At 43.8% G+C, this 16,079-nt stretch overlaps 1 protein-coding gene across 7 annotated transcripts in view; it reads right to left on the minus strand.

Moving 5' to 3' along the window:
- The window catches only part of LOC145343183 (single-stranded DNA-binding protein 2), a 406,347-nt gene that overhangs the window by 286,044 nt on the left and 104,224 nt on the right, over positions 1 to 16,079 (minus strand). For all 7 annotated transcript variants that reach the window (XM_080189193.1, XM_080189192.1, XM_080189190.1 and 4 more), the window contains exon 2: positions 739 to 811. In XM_080189193.1, the coding sequence (XP_080045319.1) occupies positions 739 to 811 (73 nt within the window). The remainder of the gene's footprint in view (positions 1 to 738; positions 812 to 16,079) is intronic.

Raw genomic sequence — 16,079 nt, forward strand, 5'->3', positions numbered from 1 at the left:
GGAATTCCAGAGCTTTAGGCTGAGGCAACTGAAGGCATGGTCACCAATGGTGGAGCAATTATAATCGGGAATGCATAAGTGGCCAAATTAGAGATAATTAGAACAAAGGAATGATTAAAATAATGTCCAAAATATATCTAGCCACCCTGCACTCACTAACTTAAAAATGTGATTTTATATCACAACAATATGTTGATGTGAATCCAGATTCGTTGCAAATGTATGGCTTTTCCTCATCATAATCTACTACATAATCAATCAATACACATTTGTGCACCTCAATTTACAGATTTTAAACATCCACCTCTTGATTCCATTTTAAAAATGGTTCCAGAAATAACTGGATGCAAATTCAAATTCCCCTTTTCAGATTACCACTGTGCATGGCATAGTGTATCTGCCACTTTGCAACAATATGGCATGGTGTGAGGCTTCTGCATTTAATTTGGGGAGAAAGTTTCACGTGAAGTATTCAAAACTCAGATCCACCTTCTGTTTGAAAATAGGATATTAGGAAGTCTGAAGATGCCTACCAAAACCTACAAGGGTTTAAAACTATTCTAACTTATTTTCACAACTATAAATAACATGCATATTATTTTACTTAAAATGTGCACAATTCCTAGTTAAGGCATATTTTAGCCAGTTTTATACAGAAGATAGAATCTGCATGTACCCAAGGTTGAAAATTCATAATAAACAGAGCCAAAAAATTAACAAGCTTGAAGGAAGGCTCACCTCTGATAAAAACGTTTGTGCTGATTTTTGTGCTCCTACATGGAGTAGATATTCATATACATACAGTGCTAACCTGAAATATAAACACAAATGGTTTCAGTGCTTTATCAATTTTGAATAAATGAAAGTTTCAAGTTCAAATTATTCACTCAACCATATATGGCATATTTCAGCCATTTCAGTCATGGTATTAGAACATAGAACATAGAACACTACAGCACAAACAGGCCCTTCGGCCCATGAGTTGCGCCGATCACATCAACACCTACCAATCTATAGACCTATCTATAACTCCCAATCCCATTAAACCCCATATACTCATCCAGAAGTCTTTTAAAAGACCCCAGCGAGTTCGCCTCCACCACCACTGGCAGCAGCCAATTCCATTCACTCACCACCCTCTGAGTGAAAAACTTACCCCTAACATCACTTCTGTATTGTATTGATGTACCAGCCTAAAAAAAATTCAAACTTTTTTAACAAAATGAAACAAGTCAGCAAGAAAACATGGATAAGTTACTGCCAAAATTTTATATAATTTTGATGTTCTATAGGAAACATCTGAGTTGATGGACACAGTTTTTATCAAAACCAAATGATATATTTTTATATGATGAATGTCAATGTTCGTTTTCAATTTTGATGCAATTGGTTAGTGTCCATCTACAACAAATTAGTTACAAAACTACTTTTTTTAATAATGGGATAAATTGAGTAAATAAAGTTTAGAAGGGAAAAACAGCCTTGAAATCTGAAAGCTCTTGAAATCATCACCCAGTAAACATTCTAAGGAAAACCAAGCATTCTCCTACCTGCAATGATGTAAACTGGATTTATCCACAACACAGCAAAATGGATTCAGAAAGTTCCAGATTTTTGTGATGGTGCAATATCATTGGGACAGAAACTTACTGAAATGCCCTGCTGCAGAAAATGTGATAGGCTCCTGTAACTTTATTTGGTGATGCATTATGAAATTTTTAATGTATGGATACCTTTAAAAACAGCACATCTTTGTTTCATGAATTCAAAGCATGCAATGCTCCAGTTCTGTGATAAGAGGGAACAAAGAATGCCACTGTTAAGTCATTAAAATCTGGCACATGTGGAATAATTATTGAAGAAGACCCTTCCTATCTGATCCTTATTTTCAGCAAAATAAAGAAATTGCCAGAATTTTATGTTCCTCCCACCGCCCTTCCTCTCCAATGGGTTCTGAGACCCAGGGTGGGGATCCGGAGGAGTACTATAGGGAAGTAAAACAACATAGACGGGATTCCCTCCGGGATCCTGTCCAACCTGACCAGGGTGTGATTTTACAGTGGGTGGGCAAGGAATCAGGAGAGGAGCCTGCCAATGTCTCAGTTAAGGCCCTTAAGTAGCCACTTAATGGCTACTTAAGGGCTTTTTCTGCCCAGCCCCAATCTTTAGGTTACCAGGCATCCAATGACTGAGGATAGGAATCAGAAACATTTCTCATCCTTGATCTCGGGCAGGAAGGCAGGGGAAGGTGTGCATCTCCATCACGCGGCCCCAACAGGCAACAGGCACCCACCCTACTCCACCGACAACTTCCCGACAGTGAGACTGTCCAACTCATGACTCTCCAAAGCTTCCCCTACCCTCCCTAGGAGCCCTTGTACTTGCCAACGCAACAGTTCCCAGGACTTAGTCTAAAGCAGTATCGCATCCAGCCACTGCAATACTGTTCCTAGATGGGCAGGGGAGCTATCAGCTAATATGATTGGTCAATAACTCTTCTGGGCAGAACTTCCTCCAAGTGTGGCCGGGTGTCCCACCTGCTACCAGTCAATGCTTATTAGAGTATGAAATGGCAGCAGCCCTGTCAGAGTCTGCAAGCGTGCATTCCTCTGGAAGTTCCCCTTGACATCCTGAAAATTCAGCCCTTAGGTAATTTGACTTCTTCTCAGATGCTGATCATCCAAACTTATCGTACAATGTCAATTTCATTTGGACTGCTACAGAAAACAAATTCCTAAGTCAAGTTATTTCACCAAGAGCCTGGAACGTACTGGATGATGGCATGGAATGCAGAACACAAACAAACAGACACACACTTTCCTCATCTTTTTGGGTCTCCCTTTACCAAACGCCTTATTGCTCTTCAACAATGGTAGCAGGTAGACAATCTACTTTCAGACCTTCGCAAACCTCAATATAAAAATGTATGAATCAGAAGCAGCAGTACATACAAATTAGGCCACTCAGCCACTCGAGTCTGCTCCATCATGCAATAGGTTGACTAATCTGACTGTAACCTCAACACCACATTTCCACTTACCCCTGATTAACCTTTCACCACATGCTTATTATGAATCTAACTCTGCCTTAAAAATATTCAAAAACTCTGGCTGGGGTTTTCCAGAACAGCTGTGCAACCCAGCCAAAGATCCATTGAATTTCAGCAGGACTGGACAATCCCAGGGTGGCTGAGGCTAAAAAATCCCACCTTCTGCATCCACTGATCTTTGAGGAAGTGTGTTCCAAAGGCTCAAAATCCTCAGAGAAAACAAATTCTCTTAATCTCTGTTTTAAATGGGCAATGGCTTATTTTTAAATAGTGACTCATAATACTAATTAGATTCTCCAACAGAGGTAACGTTCTTTCCATATTTACCCTGTCAAGACCCCTATGGATCTTTTATGTTTCAATCAAGTCAACTCCTACTCTTTTAAAGTCTAGTGAATACAAGCCTGGCCTGTCCAACCTTTCCTCATCAGACAACCTGCTCATCCCAGGTATTAGGCTACTAAACCATCTCTGAACTGCTTCATTATGGTTGTGGAAGACCAAACTGCCCTATTTAATTCCTGAAATACAAACTCCTCCCTAATTACAACATCTAATTATTTCAAATCATTCCATGCATCTTTCCTCCATGATCCTATCTGGAGGTCTATTCCAAATAATCATTTATTTGTATTTCAAGAACCATAATACCATATATTTACCCAACTAATCCCCCCTAATCTACACATTGTGGGACAGTAAAGGACAATTTCCCATGACCAACCATCCAACCTGCACATTTTTGGACTGTGGGAGGAAACCAGGGCACTCAGTGGAAACCCATGCAAACACGGAGAGAACATGCAAACCCCATGCAATCAGGAATTGAACCAGGGTCCCTGGCACTGTGAGGCAACAGTGCTAACCACAGTGCCACCATGCTGCCCTCGATTTTGGTTGATTTCAGTCGTCTCAACTCCGCTTTCCTGACTGCCCCCCATAACTCTCGACTCTCTTGTCTATTCTAAATCTATCTAACACAGCCTTGAATAAATTCAATGACCCAGTTTCCATTGCTTTCTACGGAAGAAAATTCCACAGACTAATGACTCTGAGGGAGAATTTCTTTTCACTTCCATCTTAAAAAGGAGACGTCTGATTTTTAAACTGTTTTCTTGGTTCTAGACTTCAAGCCCAAGTGAAATATCAATGATCTTCACCCCCTCAAGTCCCTTCAGGATCTTATATAAGATCACCTTCAATAAGATCACCTGTCACCTAAATTCCAATGGAGATAGACCACTTGAGGCTGTATAACCATTCTTCATAAGATAAGCCCTTCATTGCAGGAATGAGTCAAGTGAACCTTATCTAAACTGCATCTAATGCAATTATATCTATTTCAAACATGGAGACCAAAACAGTACACAATAATCTAGGTCTCTGCTTTAATTATCAAGGGGCCACACGGTGAAGCCTTCCATTGTTTGCTGGAGCAGAGAGAGAGAGCTAAGATTTTACCTGTTAAAAACCTGTTTAAAATAAGTTTAAAGCACTTTACTCTTTGTCGAACTGTTTAAAGCATTTATTTATTGTATTTACTGCTTTAAGAATTCTGAGGGAGTGGTTGAAAGGCATTTGTGGACCAGCCTGCTTTAAATCAGCGCCAGGTTTAAAAGGAGGCCTGGTGTAGACAGTGGGCAGCGTCTGAGCGGGCAGCGGAGTGAGTGGGAAGCAGAGTGAGTTATTAGGGCTTAATATCAAAAAGGGCTTGAAGGAAAAAGGCCAGGTGAGTTTGTTTGAAAAAACAAGGAAAAAAAAATTTTTTCAAAACTACTACAGCAAGAAACAAGGAAAAAAATTTTTTTCCCCATAAAAAATTACAGTGAATAATGGAGGGGCATGTGATGTGTGGTTTCTGTATGATGTGGGAACTGGTGGACCCCAGGGTCCTTCCCAGTGACCATGTCTGTAGTAAGTGCAGGTTGCTGGAAGAGCTCCAGCTCAAGGTGGATGAGCTGGCCTCTGAGCTACAGACACTGAGGCTCATCAGGGGGAGAGAGGGTGCCCTTGTCAATGGGGTGCAAGTGACATCCACCCCCCCTAGACTGGCTAAATCTAAGGGTCAGGGACAAAAGGGGGCTGCTGGGAGGAGGAAGGGGGGTGAGGAGCGGAGGCCTCAGCCTCTTAATCTGCACAACAGGTTTGAGGTTCTTGCTTCCAGTCTGGAAGAGGACGAGGCAGGTGAGGTTGGTGAGCAAACTGCACACGGTACAGTGATGCAGCAGGACATAGGCAAAGAGAAGGGGAAAAGGAACGTAGTAGTGATTGGGGATAGTGGGGTGAAGGGTATTGACACTGTCCTTTGTCACAATGACAAAGTGCACAGAAGGGTGTGTTGTCTGCCCGGTGCTCGGGTACAGGATGTCGCAGCTGGGCTGCAGAGGAACCTGGAGTGGGAGGGTGAGAATCCGGTCGTTGTGGTACATGTGGGTGCCGGCGACGTAGGCAAAGTGCGGACTGAGGATCTGGGGAGGGAGTATGAAAAGCTGGGAATGGAATTAAAAAGTAGAACCGACAAGGTGGTCGTCTCTGGGCTACTGCCTGAACTGAGTGCAGACAGGCGTAGGGTTGACAGGATAAAGGAAGTGAATGGGTGGCTCAGGGATTGGTGTGGGAGGAATGGGTTCGAATTTATGGGGCATTGGCACCAGTATTGGGGTAGGTGGGACCTGTTCGGGCGGGATGGGGTTGGTCTGAACCGTGCTGGGACCAGAGTGTTGGCGAATCGAGTAAAGAGGACTGTAGACAGGGCTTTAAACTAATTGGGGGGGGGGGGAGGGTGCGAGGGTAGGTGACGCTACGAGGTCTAAAGTTAAGGATAGGGTACAGGTAAGGGAAGAGGCCGAGGATGTCCCAATTGGTGGCGTTAGGGCAAATAGGGTCCAGGTGAAGGCTAGGATGAAAGCGCTTTATCTGAATGCACGAAGCATTCGGAATAAAGTGGATGAGCTGGTGGCACAGATCGACACAAATGGATACGATCTTGTGGCCATTACAGAGACGTGGCTGCAAGGTGACAGGGACTGGGAGATGAATGTACAGGGCTATCAAGTGTTTAGGAAGGATAGGCAGGAGGAAAGAGGGGGTGGCGTAGCTCTGCTGATTAAGGATAGTATCAAGGTGGTAGCAAGGGATGATATCGGAGCCAAAGAGCAGAAAGTGGAATCGTTGTGGGTGGAGATTAGGAACAGCAAAGGGAGGAAGACGCTGGTGGGTGTCATCTATAGGCCACCAAATAATGATCTGGAGGTGGGGCGGGCTGTTAACGCGCAAATAAGTGCGGCGTGCAGGAATGGGACAGCAGTAGTTATGGGAGATTTCAATCTGCATATTGATTGGTCGACCCATGTTGGACGAGGTGGGCTCGAGGAGGAGTTCTTGGAATGCTGCCGGGATAACTTCCTTGAACAGTGTGTGTTGGAGCCGACGAGGGAGCGAGCTATCTTGGATCTGGTGCTATGTAATGAGGCAGGTAGAATTAGGGACCTTGCGGTGAAGGATCCTCTTGGAGAGAGTGATCATTGCATGGTGGAGTTTCTGTTGCAGATGGAGGAGGAGAAAGTGGGTTCCCGGACACGCGTCCTTTGTTTGAATAGAGGGGAGTATGGTAGGATGAGAGAAGAATTGGCGAATGTGGACTGGGGGAGCGCGTTGGAAGGTAGGTCTGCTGAGGAGCAGTGGAGGATCTTTAAGGAGATCTTTCTTGGTGCTCAGCAGAAATTTATTCCGATGGTCAAAAAGGACAGTAGGAGGAGAGGTAATAAGCCGTGGATAATGAAGGAGGTGAAGGAAAGTGTTAATTTAAAAGCGGAGGAATTTAGAGTAGCTAAGAGCAGTGGGCGAGAAGAGGATTGGGAAAGGTTTAAATGTCAACAAAGATTGACAAAGAAGTTGATAAAGGAGGGTAGGAGAAGCTATGAAGCTGGGCTAGCACTTAATATAAAAAAGGATAGCAAGAGTTTTTATAAATATATAAAAAGGAAGAGGCTGGCTAGGGTGAACGTTGGTCCTTTAGAGGATGAGAAAGGGGACCTAGTAGTAGGGGATGGGGAAATGGCTAAGGTCTTGAATAACTTTTTTGTTTCTGTCTTCACGGAGGAGGACGTGAATAATTTGCCGGGTGTTAGCGATGGAAAGGTGGTAGGACTGGAGGGTCTTAATGACATTACTGTTACTAGAGAGGTGGTGCTCGAAAGACTGGAGGGGCTGATTGTGGACAAGTCCCCAGGACCGGATGGAATGCATCCGAGGGTTCTGAAAGAAATGGCGGAGGTTATAGTGGATGCCTTGGTGGTTATTTTCCAGACGTCGCTGGATTCCAGGGAAGTGCCGGAAGATTGGAAAACGGCTAATGTTACGCCGTTGTTTAAGAAGGGTGCCAGGCAAAAGGCGGGGAATTATAGGCCGGTTAGTTTAACGTCTGTGGTAGGTAAAATGTTACAATCCGTCATTAAGGAGGAAATTGCGAGGCATCTTGAAGGGAATTGCTTGATAGGGCAGACGCAACACGGTTTCATTAAAGGGAAGTCGTGTCTGACAAATTTACTGGAGTTCTATGAGGATGTGTCTAGGGCAGTGGATAGAGGAGAGCCGGTGGATGTGGTCTTTCTGGATTTTCAGAAGGCGTTTGACAAGGTACCTCACAAGAGGTTATTGCAGAAGGTCAGGGGACATGGAGTTGGGGGTAGGGTGTTAGCGTGGATAGAGGATTGGTTGTCAAATAGGAGGCAGAGAGTGGGGGTCAATGGGTGCTATTCGGATTGGCGGTTGGTGACTAGTGGGGTGCCCCAGGGGTCGGTGCTGGGGCCTCAGCTATTTACCATTTATATAGATGATCTGGAGGAGGGAACCGAGTGCAGGGTGTCGAAATTTGCTGATGACACCAAGATTGGGGGAAAGGCAAATTGTGCGGAGGGTGTGGAGAGTCTGCAGAAGGATCTAGATAGGTTGGGCGAATGGGCCAGGAAATGGCAAATGGAATTTAATGTTGGCAAGTGTGAGGCGGTCCACTTTGGTAGGAATAATGGTAGGAAGGACTATTACTTACGTGGCGAAAAACTGCAGCAGGCGACGGTGCAGAGGGACCTCGGGGTCCTTGTGCATGAGTCGCAAAAACCCAGCTTGCAGATGCAGCAGGTGGTCAGGAAGGCAAATGGGATGCTGGCCTTCATAGCGAGGGGGATTGAATATAAAAGTAGGGAGGTCTTGCTGCAGCTGTATAGGGCATTGGTGAGGCCGCAGCTGGAGTACTGTGTGCAGTTTTGGGCGCCGCACCTGCGCAAGGATATTTTGGCCCTGGAGGGAGTGCAGAGGAGGTTTACTAGGCTGATACCGGAGTTGAGGGGATTGAGCTATGAGGAGAGGCTGAATAAACTAGGCTTGTACTCGTTAGAGTTTAGAAGAATGAGGGGAGATCTCATTGAGACGTATAAGATGATGAATGGGATGGATAGGATAGAGGTGGAGAGACTCTTCCCGCTCAAAAAAGACAGTAGGACTAGGGGGCACAGCCTCAAGATAAGGGGGAGGCGGTTTAGAACGGAGTTGAGGAGGAACTTCTTCACTCAAAGGGTGGTGAATCTCTGGAATTCTCTGCCCGTTGAAGTGGTGGAGGCTGCCTCGCTAAATATTTTTAAGAAGCGGGTTGATGGGTTCTTGATAAGAGAGGGGATTAAGGGTTATGGGGAGAGGGCGGGAAAGTGGAACTGAGCCACGACAGATCAGCCATGATCTTATTGAATGGCGGGGCAGGCTCGAAGGGCTAGATGGCCTACTCCTGCTCCTATTTCTTATGTTCTTATGTCCTGCATAGCTGCTGCAAATGTCCCTACTTTTATATTCTATTCCCCTTGCAATAAATAGCAGTATTCTATGTGACTTGCTGTACCTGCACACAAACTTTTTGTGATTAATGTACCAGGACATGCAGATTCCCCTCTGCCACAGTCACTCTCCATTTAAACAGTACTCTGTTTTTCTATTCTTCCTGCCAAAAAGTGGGCAAGTTCACATTTTCCCACATTAAAGTCCCTCTAACTGCCTTTGCCAAGTCTTTACCTACTCACTTCAGCTTTCTATATCCTCTGTAGACTCTTCACCTCCTCTTGACAACTTACTTTCCTACCTATTCTGATGTCATCAGCAAATTTAGCTACCATTCATTTGGTCCCTTCATCAAAGTCATTGATATAGATTGTTAACAGTTGAGGCCCTGGCACTAATCCCTCTAGCACGCGACTAGTTACAGTTTGCCAACCCGAATATTACCCATTTCTTGCTACAGTGCATAGGTTTACACATGTAGCTGCTTAGGCTCGCAAGTCTCTTTCAGCTTCATCCAATGCTTTGTTAACCATGTTCATTGAGTACACGTTTCACCTGTTTTTCTTTCCTATCTGTATATTTGCACTTCTCGGGATTAAAATTCATTGGTTTCCCACAGACATTTCTTGTCTAAATTATTCTGTAATTTCTTAACTGGCTTCACTGATTCCACTGCCCCTCGAAGTTTGGAATATTTGGCAAACTTTACCACTTATTGAGTTTCTGCAGCTAGGTAATCTACGTATTTGTTTTACTTTCCAGTCGGGGTATTATCCATTCTCCAGTTTACCCTTCATGCAGAACTTTTGGAAGTCAGAGTACACCATATCACTAACTTTCCATAGTCCATTTTTGTAGTCATTTACCCAAACAGAATCAAGGAATGTCTTCAGCCAGGATCTTCCCTTTCTGATTTATTGTTAAAAACACAGGGCTCTGGGATAAGAGCAAAGGAGTGGATTTAATGTGATACCTCTACCAAAAAGGCATGGGCACAATGGAACGAATAACCTCTGATGTTGTATGGTTCACGTGGTCAGTTTTACTCCTGATAATCAATTTCATTAAGTTACATGGAATGGAAGATGGAAGGATCAAACAGTTTCTATTTGTTTCATTATCCTATATCAGTACCTCACAAATTTCCTCACTGGTCTCTGTCAGCCCTCTAATCCAAGGACAGATTTGTTTAAAAAGGCTTTTTAACTCTTTTCACAACTTTCATCTTTTTACTAGGTTTAAGTTATTAATTTTATTTGCGATATCTTTGAAGAACACAGGATGCTTTTGACTTCCCTTGTGATCACTTGGAGGAAATAGTCAGAGCATGTACCCATGGTTTAATGATGAACTGACTGAACCTTGGAATTTAGATTCCTAAGTGTGTGTTACATTGATGCTACGCACCATCAATTGCATCCCAAGCGATCAAACAGAAACAGGGATGGATTTGGTGGTTTAGTTGAACGTTTCTGGTAAGAATCAAACAAGACTTCAGTCTTGCTTATGTTTCAGGGAACCTCAAACATAATATTGGGGTTAAAATTACCTATTGCCTGAAGAATCTTCAATAAGGATGGCACAGTGACTAACACTGCAGCCTCACAACACCAGGGTCACTGTCTGTGTGGAGTCAGCATGCTCTTTGAGTCTGTGTGGGTTTCTTCCAGTTACTCCAGTTTCCATCCACAGTCTGAAAAATGTGCTGTTTAGGTGCACTGGCCATGCTAAATTCTCCCATAATGTGATTAATAAATAAACTTTAATATTACACCTCCCTGCCCAATTTCCTTTCTCCAGGTTTTTAAATCTCTCCTCATAGCTTCGGTTTTCAGAGCTTGGTGTGGGTAGCATTATCCTACACTGCCTCCAATATCTGAATGTCTTGCTGTGATGCTGTAAAGAATGCTGTACACTCCAGAAACCAAATTTCAATCAACCTGGGAAAAAGCACCTTAGTTGCCTCAATTCACTGTCCACTGCTTATAGGCAGGTAGATGTATCATCTCAGACCCTGCCTTCTTGATAGTGACTTGGGAGCAGGATGGTGCTGGTAAGCTAGCAAAGCCAACTAGCAGTATCATATAGAAACCAAAAACATAACCTAGTAGTCAGCAGGGGCTTCAAACGGAAAGATCATGCTTGGATGACCTTACTGATTTCTTTGAAGAAGTAACAAAAATAGCAGACAAGGGAAATGGATAGTCGGCGCATGACTAATTTTAGAATCAGCAAACAGGTAGAAGAGAGGGGATTAAGGGTTATGGGGAGAGGGCGGGAATGTGGAACTGAGCCACGACAGATCAGCCATGATCTTATTGAATGGTGGGGCAGGCTCAAAGGGCTAGATGGCCTACTCCTGCTCCTATTTCTTATGTTCTTATGTTCTTATGTTCTTATAACAGATAGCAAGCTGGCTACAAAGCAGAAAACACGGCACGTTTCAAATGTTAGTGTCGGCTTTACTGTTGGCTGATGGGCCCAGAACATGGCACTGCTAGTTGGCATTGCTAATTTATCAGCATCATCTTGCTCCTAAGTTATTATTAAGAAGGCAGGGTCTGAGATGGTACATCTATCTGCCCACAAGCAGTGGACAACCAATTGAGGTAACTAAGGTCCTTTCCCAGGTTGGCTGAAATTTTTGACTTGCAAAGCTCAAATTGTAGCTGAAGGATGGCCTTCAGGTAAAAACAGGTGATTGCTGAGGGGAGACCATCGTGGTAAGGACTCCAGAAAAGATTCCCCCTCCACAATAGCAGTTGTGGATGATCTGATTATCCAAAACTTTCAAAATGCTGAGAAGGCAGTTCCATCATCCATCTGTCTCCCTTCCATTGACAGGCTGCAGCTCTCTCAGTACTGGAGGGTCTCCTATTGGCTCCCCAGAATCAGGAACACACCCAGCATCCTTACTTGGACAGCAAGTGCCTCATTTGGCCAGTAACTGGCCATTACTACAAAAAATTGTGACAGCTAACTGTTTCCAACATGGTGCAGGATCAAGACCTGAAACTTGTCCCGGGTCGGGCTCCCCACTCCAAAATGAAAATTCAGCCCTGAGTGTAGCGGGTATTATGTCTCAAGTTTTTCATAAGTCTGAAAAAAAAATTACACTTTAGACACAAATACCAGAGCTGAGCTTGAGTATACTTTTCAGATCTAACCACTTTCCACCAAATGATACACTCTCTCTAGCAGACCCTGAAGCCAGGAGAACATGAAAGTTCCGTGGCAAGAGCTTGCACGTGGCATCCTTTAACATGGGTGTACTGATGCACTGCGTCTACTGCATGGCCAACCAGTAAGCTCTTCCATTCTTACCTCCTGCCGTATATGTGTTTGAATGATTTACAGGTTGACAATCAATTCAATGAACACATCTTTCGTGACAATCAAGTCCTGCATGGACTGGAACTTGAACTCAGATTACCGAGGTTGCAGGTATGGACATACCCGCTGCAAGACCTCCTGCAAAATGATATACTGTTGATTTGGTACACTGATCATAACGCTGTAGTGAATGATGTGGTATCCTGGATTAACATGTATACATGCACATAACAACATAGTTCCGAACTCTTATTGAGTAAAATAATAAAATAACAGATGATTAAGGGTAACAACTCAACTCAGCAAAGGTTCCATTGGTATAAGTGTTGGAATCAATGCTTTTCATAATTCACATTAACGATTTGGACTTTAGGATCAGAAATACAATTTCAAAATCCACAAATGACACCAATTAGGGGTGCACTTAACACAACAGAAAGAATTTGAATAAATACAAGAAAGGCATTAATAAGTTTACAAAATAGGCGTGTGATCGGCAAATCAACTTCAATATGGCTAAGCGTACACCTTGGTAGGAAGAATAAGTCAGGTAAATATTACTTCGTAAAGAATCTGAATGGGGTACAGAAGCAAAACAAATCGCTAAAGTACAAACATGGGATAATAAGTCATAAACAAAATCAAACAAAGCACAGAGGGGTATTTCTAGAGGAATAGAATTGAAAATCAAAAAGGTTATATAGAACTTGCATCAAATCTTTGTTAGACAACACTTGGGGTACTGTTAACTGTCTTGATCTCCATACTATAAAAATATGGAAGTATTAGAGACAGTGCATAAAGATTCAAAAGGATGTTACCAAAACTGAGACCGGAATCTCCAACCTCGCTCTTGGCTGGGATTCTCCATTCCCTCTGCGATGGTAAGGTGAGTGAGATCGGAGAATCCCAGCCAAACTTATCAGGAACACTCAACAGATTGAGATTCCTTTCTCTTGGAAAGGGAAGATTGGGTGAGGGATAACCTGATGGAGAAGTTTTAAGCAAAGTTCTTTGTAAGGGCTAACAGAGAAAGACAGCTGAGCTTAAATAAAGAACAAAGAACAACCCAGCACGGGAAACAGGCCCTTCAGCCCAACGAGCCCGCGCCGCCATTTCAACATTGTGAGTCCCCTCTCCACCCATGACCCTTGTCTATGCTGAAGGCGCTCCACATTGGAAACCAGATTGAGGGGAAACTAATTTAGGGACAATTTGTTACACCAATCAGCCTAAGAGCACATCTTTGGGGTGTGGGAGGAAACCGGAGCACCCGGAGAAAACCCACGCATCTCCACCCATGACCCTTGTCTATGCTGAAGGCGCTCCACATTGGAAACCAGATTGAGGGGAAACTAATTTAGGGACAATTTGTTACACCAATCAGCCTAAGAGCACATCTTTGGGGTGTGGGAGGAAACCGGAGCACCCGGAGAAAACCCACGCAAGCACGGGGAGAATGCACAAACTCCCACAGACACTGGCACAAATCCATGTATCTGCACAGCGAACAGTGATAGTCACTGAGCTGTCGTGTTGCCCAGCATCTGGTCCAGTTTAAGCATACACTAACGACGTGAAGCACTAGGCTACTCTCGAAACATCCAAGAGGAGCCTTCGCACGACCCACCACGTGTATGCCACTTGTTGGACAACAAGGCGGACCGAAGCACCTGTGGATTAAAAGAGAAAAATATCAACAACATGCACATCTTATGCAAACACTCAAGGGAATCCCCAGATGCTCAAAAGTAAAACAAGTGAGCCAGAAAATATGTTGGAAGGTCCATAGTTTTGAAAAATGTAGATGAACTGAGACACCTGGTGTTTATATCTTCAACTCCTTCCAAGTGGCAGGACAAGTTGATCAGGAAGTTTTAAAAAAAACTGGCACAAGATTTGAAGAGGAGATGAAGAGAATTTCTTTTCAACACAGGAAGTCGTTGGTATCCGGATTGAGTAGATTTAATAGATAGACTGAAGGAGGTCATTCAGATGGGAAAAGATTTTTCTCATCTCCCTTATCCAAGTCTTGCGCACCTCTATCAAATCTCCCATCAGCTTTGTTCTAAGGAGAACAACGCCAGCCTCTCCAACCTAGCCCCCTTAAATGAAACTTTTCGGTGGATTGGCCATGCTAAATTGCCGCTTAGTGTTCCAAGATGTGTAGGTTAGATGGATTAACCATGGGAAATGTGTGGGGTTAAGGTGATAGGACAGGGTAGAGGGCATGGATAAGACACTTTGTCAGCGAATTGGTGCAGACTCGAAGGGCCGAATGGTTTCTCCTGCACTGTTGGGATTCTATGATACATATCTATAATTCTTTGAGGTCTTTAAGATTATTAAAGGCTTTTTATTTTATTCGTTCATGGATGATACAGACAGAATCAACATTTATTTCCCTCCCTACTTGCACTCGAAGAAAGGGCGCTGTAGAGCTGCGTTCTTGAACCTCTGCAATCATTAAAATGCAAGTCCATTCCTTCACACTAAATCGGAGAGCAGCATTCTAAATTTGCTGCAACTGCTCAACTGTGGAATATCCTGTGATATTGGCACTTTCATACTGATGCAAAGTTGTTTTGGATGTGTATCAATGTGCGAAGCAGCAGCGTAACTCAGGTTTCCATCCCAATCAGATATCCAAATATATAAAAATAATGCTAGTACCTGTACTGTAATTCAACTCAGTATCAAATTTCAAAAGCACAAAGGCAGTCCCCAGTGTGAGAAAAAAGTGGACATTCCCACTATGCTCTCCAAACATTAAAAGTAGTTGGCACTGGGCAACAGATCTATGCATGTGTGAGCACAGATGCACAATTCCATTGTCACTGGGTTTAGGTGCCAGTTATGTTCATTACTACGAGGGTATACTAACTGCATATCATAGCAGTATCAGCTATTACGCGGCAACTTTCAACCACCCATTTTATAAAGGTTGCATAAAATCAGTCCCATTACTTCTGGCTACAGCCTAAATTTACAGATTTAAAGGTTCCTGGTCATTTATACTTCAATTCCTTTTCAGGTCTTCCTCGAATTCTCATTTTTATCTTTTTTAACAAAAAGGAGAGGCTTCCCAACCCATTAGAGACTGTCTAGGAATAATAGAATTCCTTCAGGGCAGAAGGAAGCCATTCAGCCCATCGAGTCCACACAGACAACAATTCCACCCAGGCCCTATCCCCGTAACCCCACATATTTACCCTGAAAATCTCCCTGTCACTAAGGCACATTTTATTTAGCATGACCAATCCACTAACTCACACATCTTTGGACTGTGGGAGAAAACCAGAGGAAACCCACAGACATGGAGAGAATGTGCAAACTCCACACAGATGGTGACCTGGGCCCCCAGCACCATGAGGCAGTCACGCTGACCACTGTGCTACCATGCCGCCAGCAAGCAGGATGGCTGGAAATACCGCAGGGGACAACATTAGGTAGAAAGCTTATGGTGCAGTGTCAGCAGCGATAATCTTGGTGACAGCCACGGAATTGCCAAGCTTAGGATCATATCCCACTCTTAAAGCATTTTGCTCACATCAGGAGGACTTGCCATCATATGGGGAGAATGCCAGTGCGTTCTCAGGGGGCCCACTTTAACAAGTGGTCAGGGCCCACGGAGGAGCCCATCAGCACCAATAGCCACCCCTGCACCCAAGGCGATGCTCCCTGCACCCCACAAGCTCACAACCTTCCTGATCAGCAGGGTCAGACCTGGACATCCACAAAATTACATGACTTTGAACACTGATGTGCTCTGTCCCTCACGATCCAAACTAGGCTATGTTGAATGCTGTTGAGTTGCCAGCACTCAAATTCACAGATCAGCTCTTGGGGGCAGATTCCCCAAACCTCAATT

Source organism: Carcharhinus amblyrhynchos, chromosome 5, assembly GCF_965287045.1.
Source record: "Carcharhinus amblyrhynchos chromosome 5, sCarAmb.v2.hapA, whole genome shotgun sequence".
Lineage (NCBI taxonomy): Eukaryota > Metazoa > Chordata > Chondrichthyes > Carcharhiniformes > Carcharhinidae > Carcharhinus > Carcharhinus amblyrhynchos.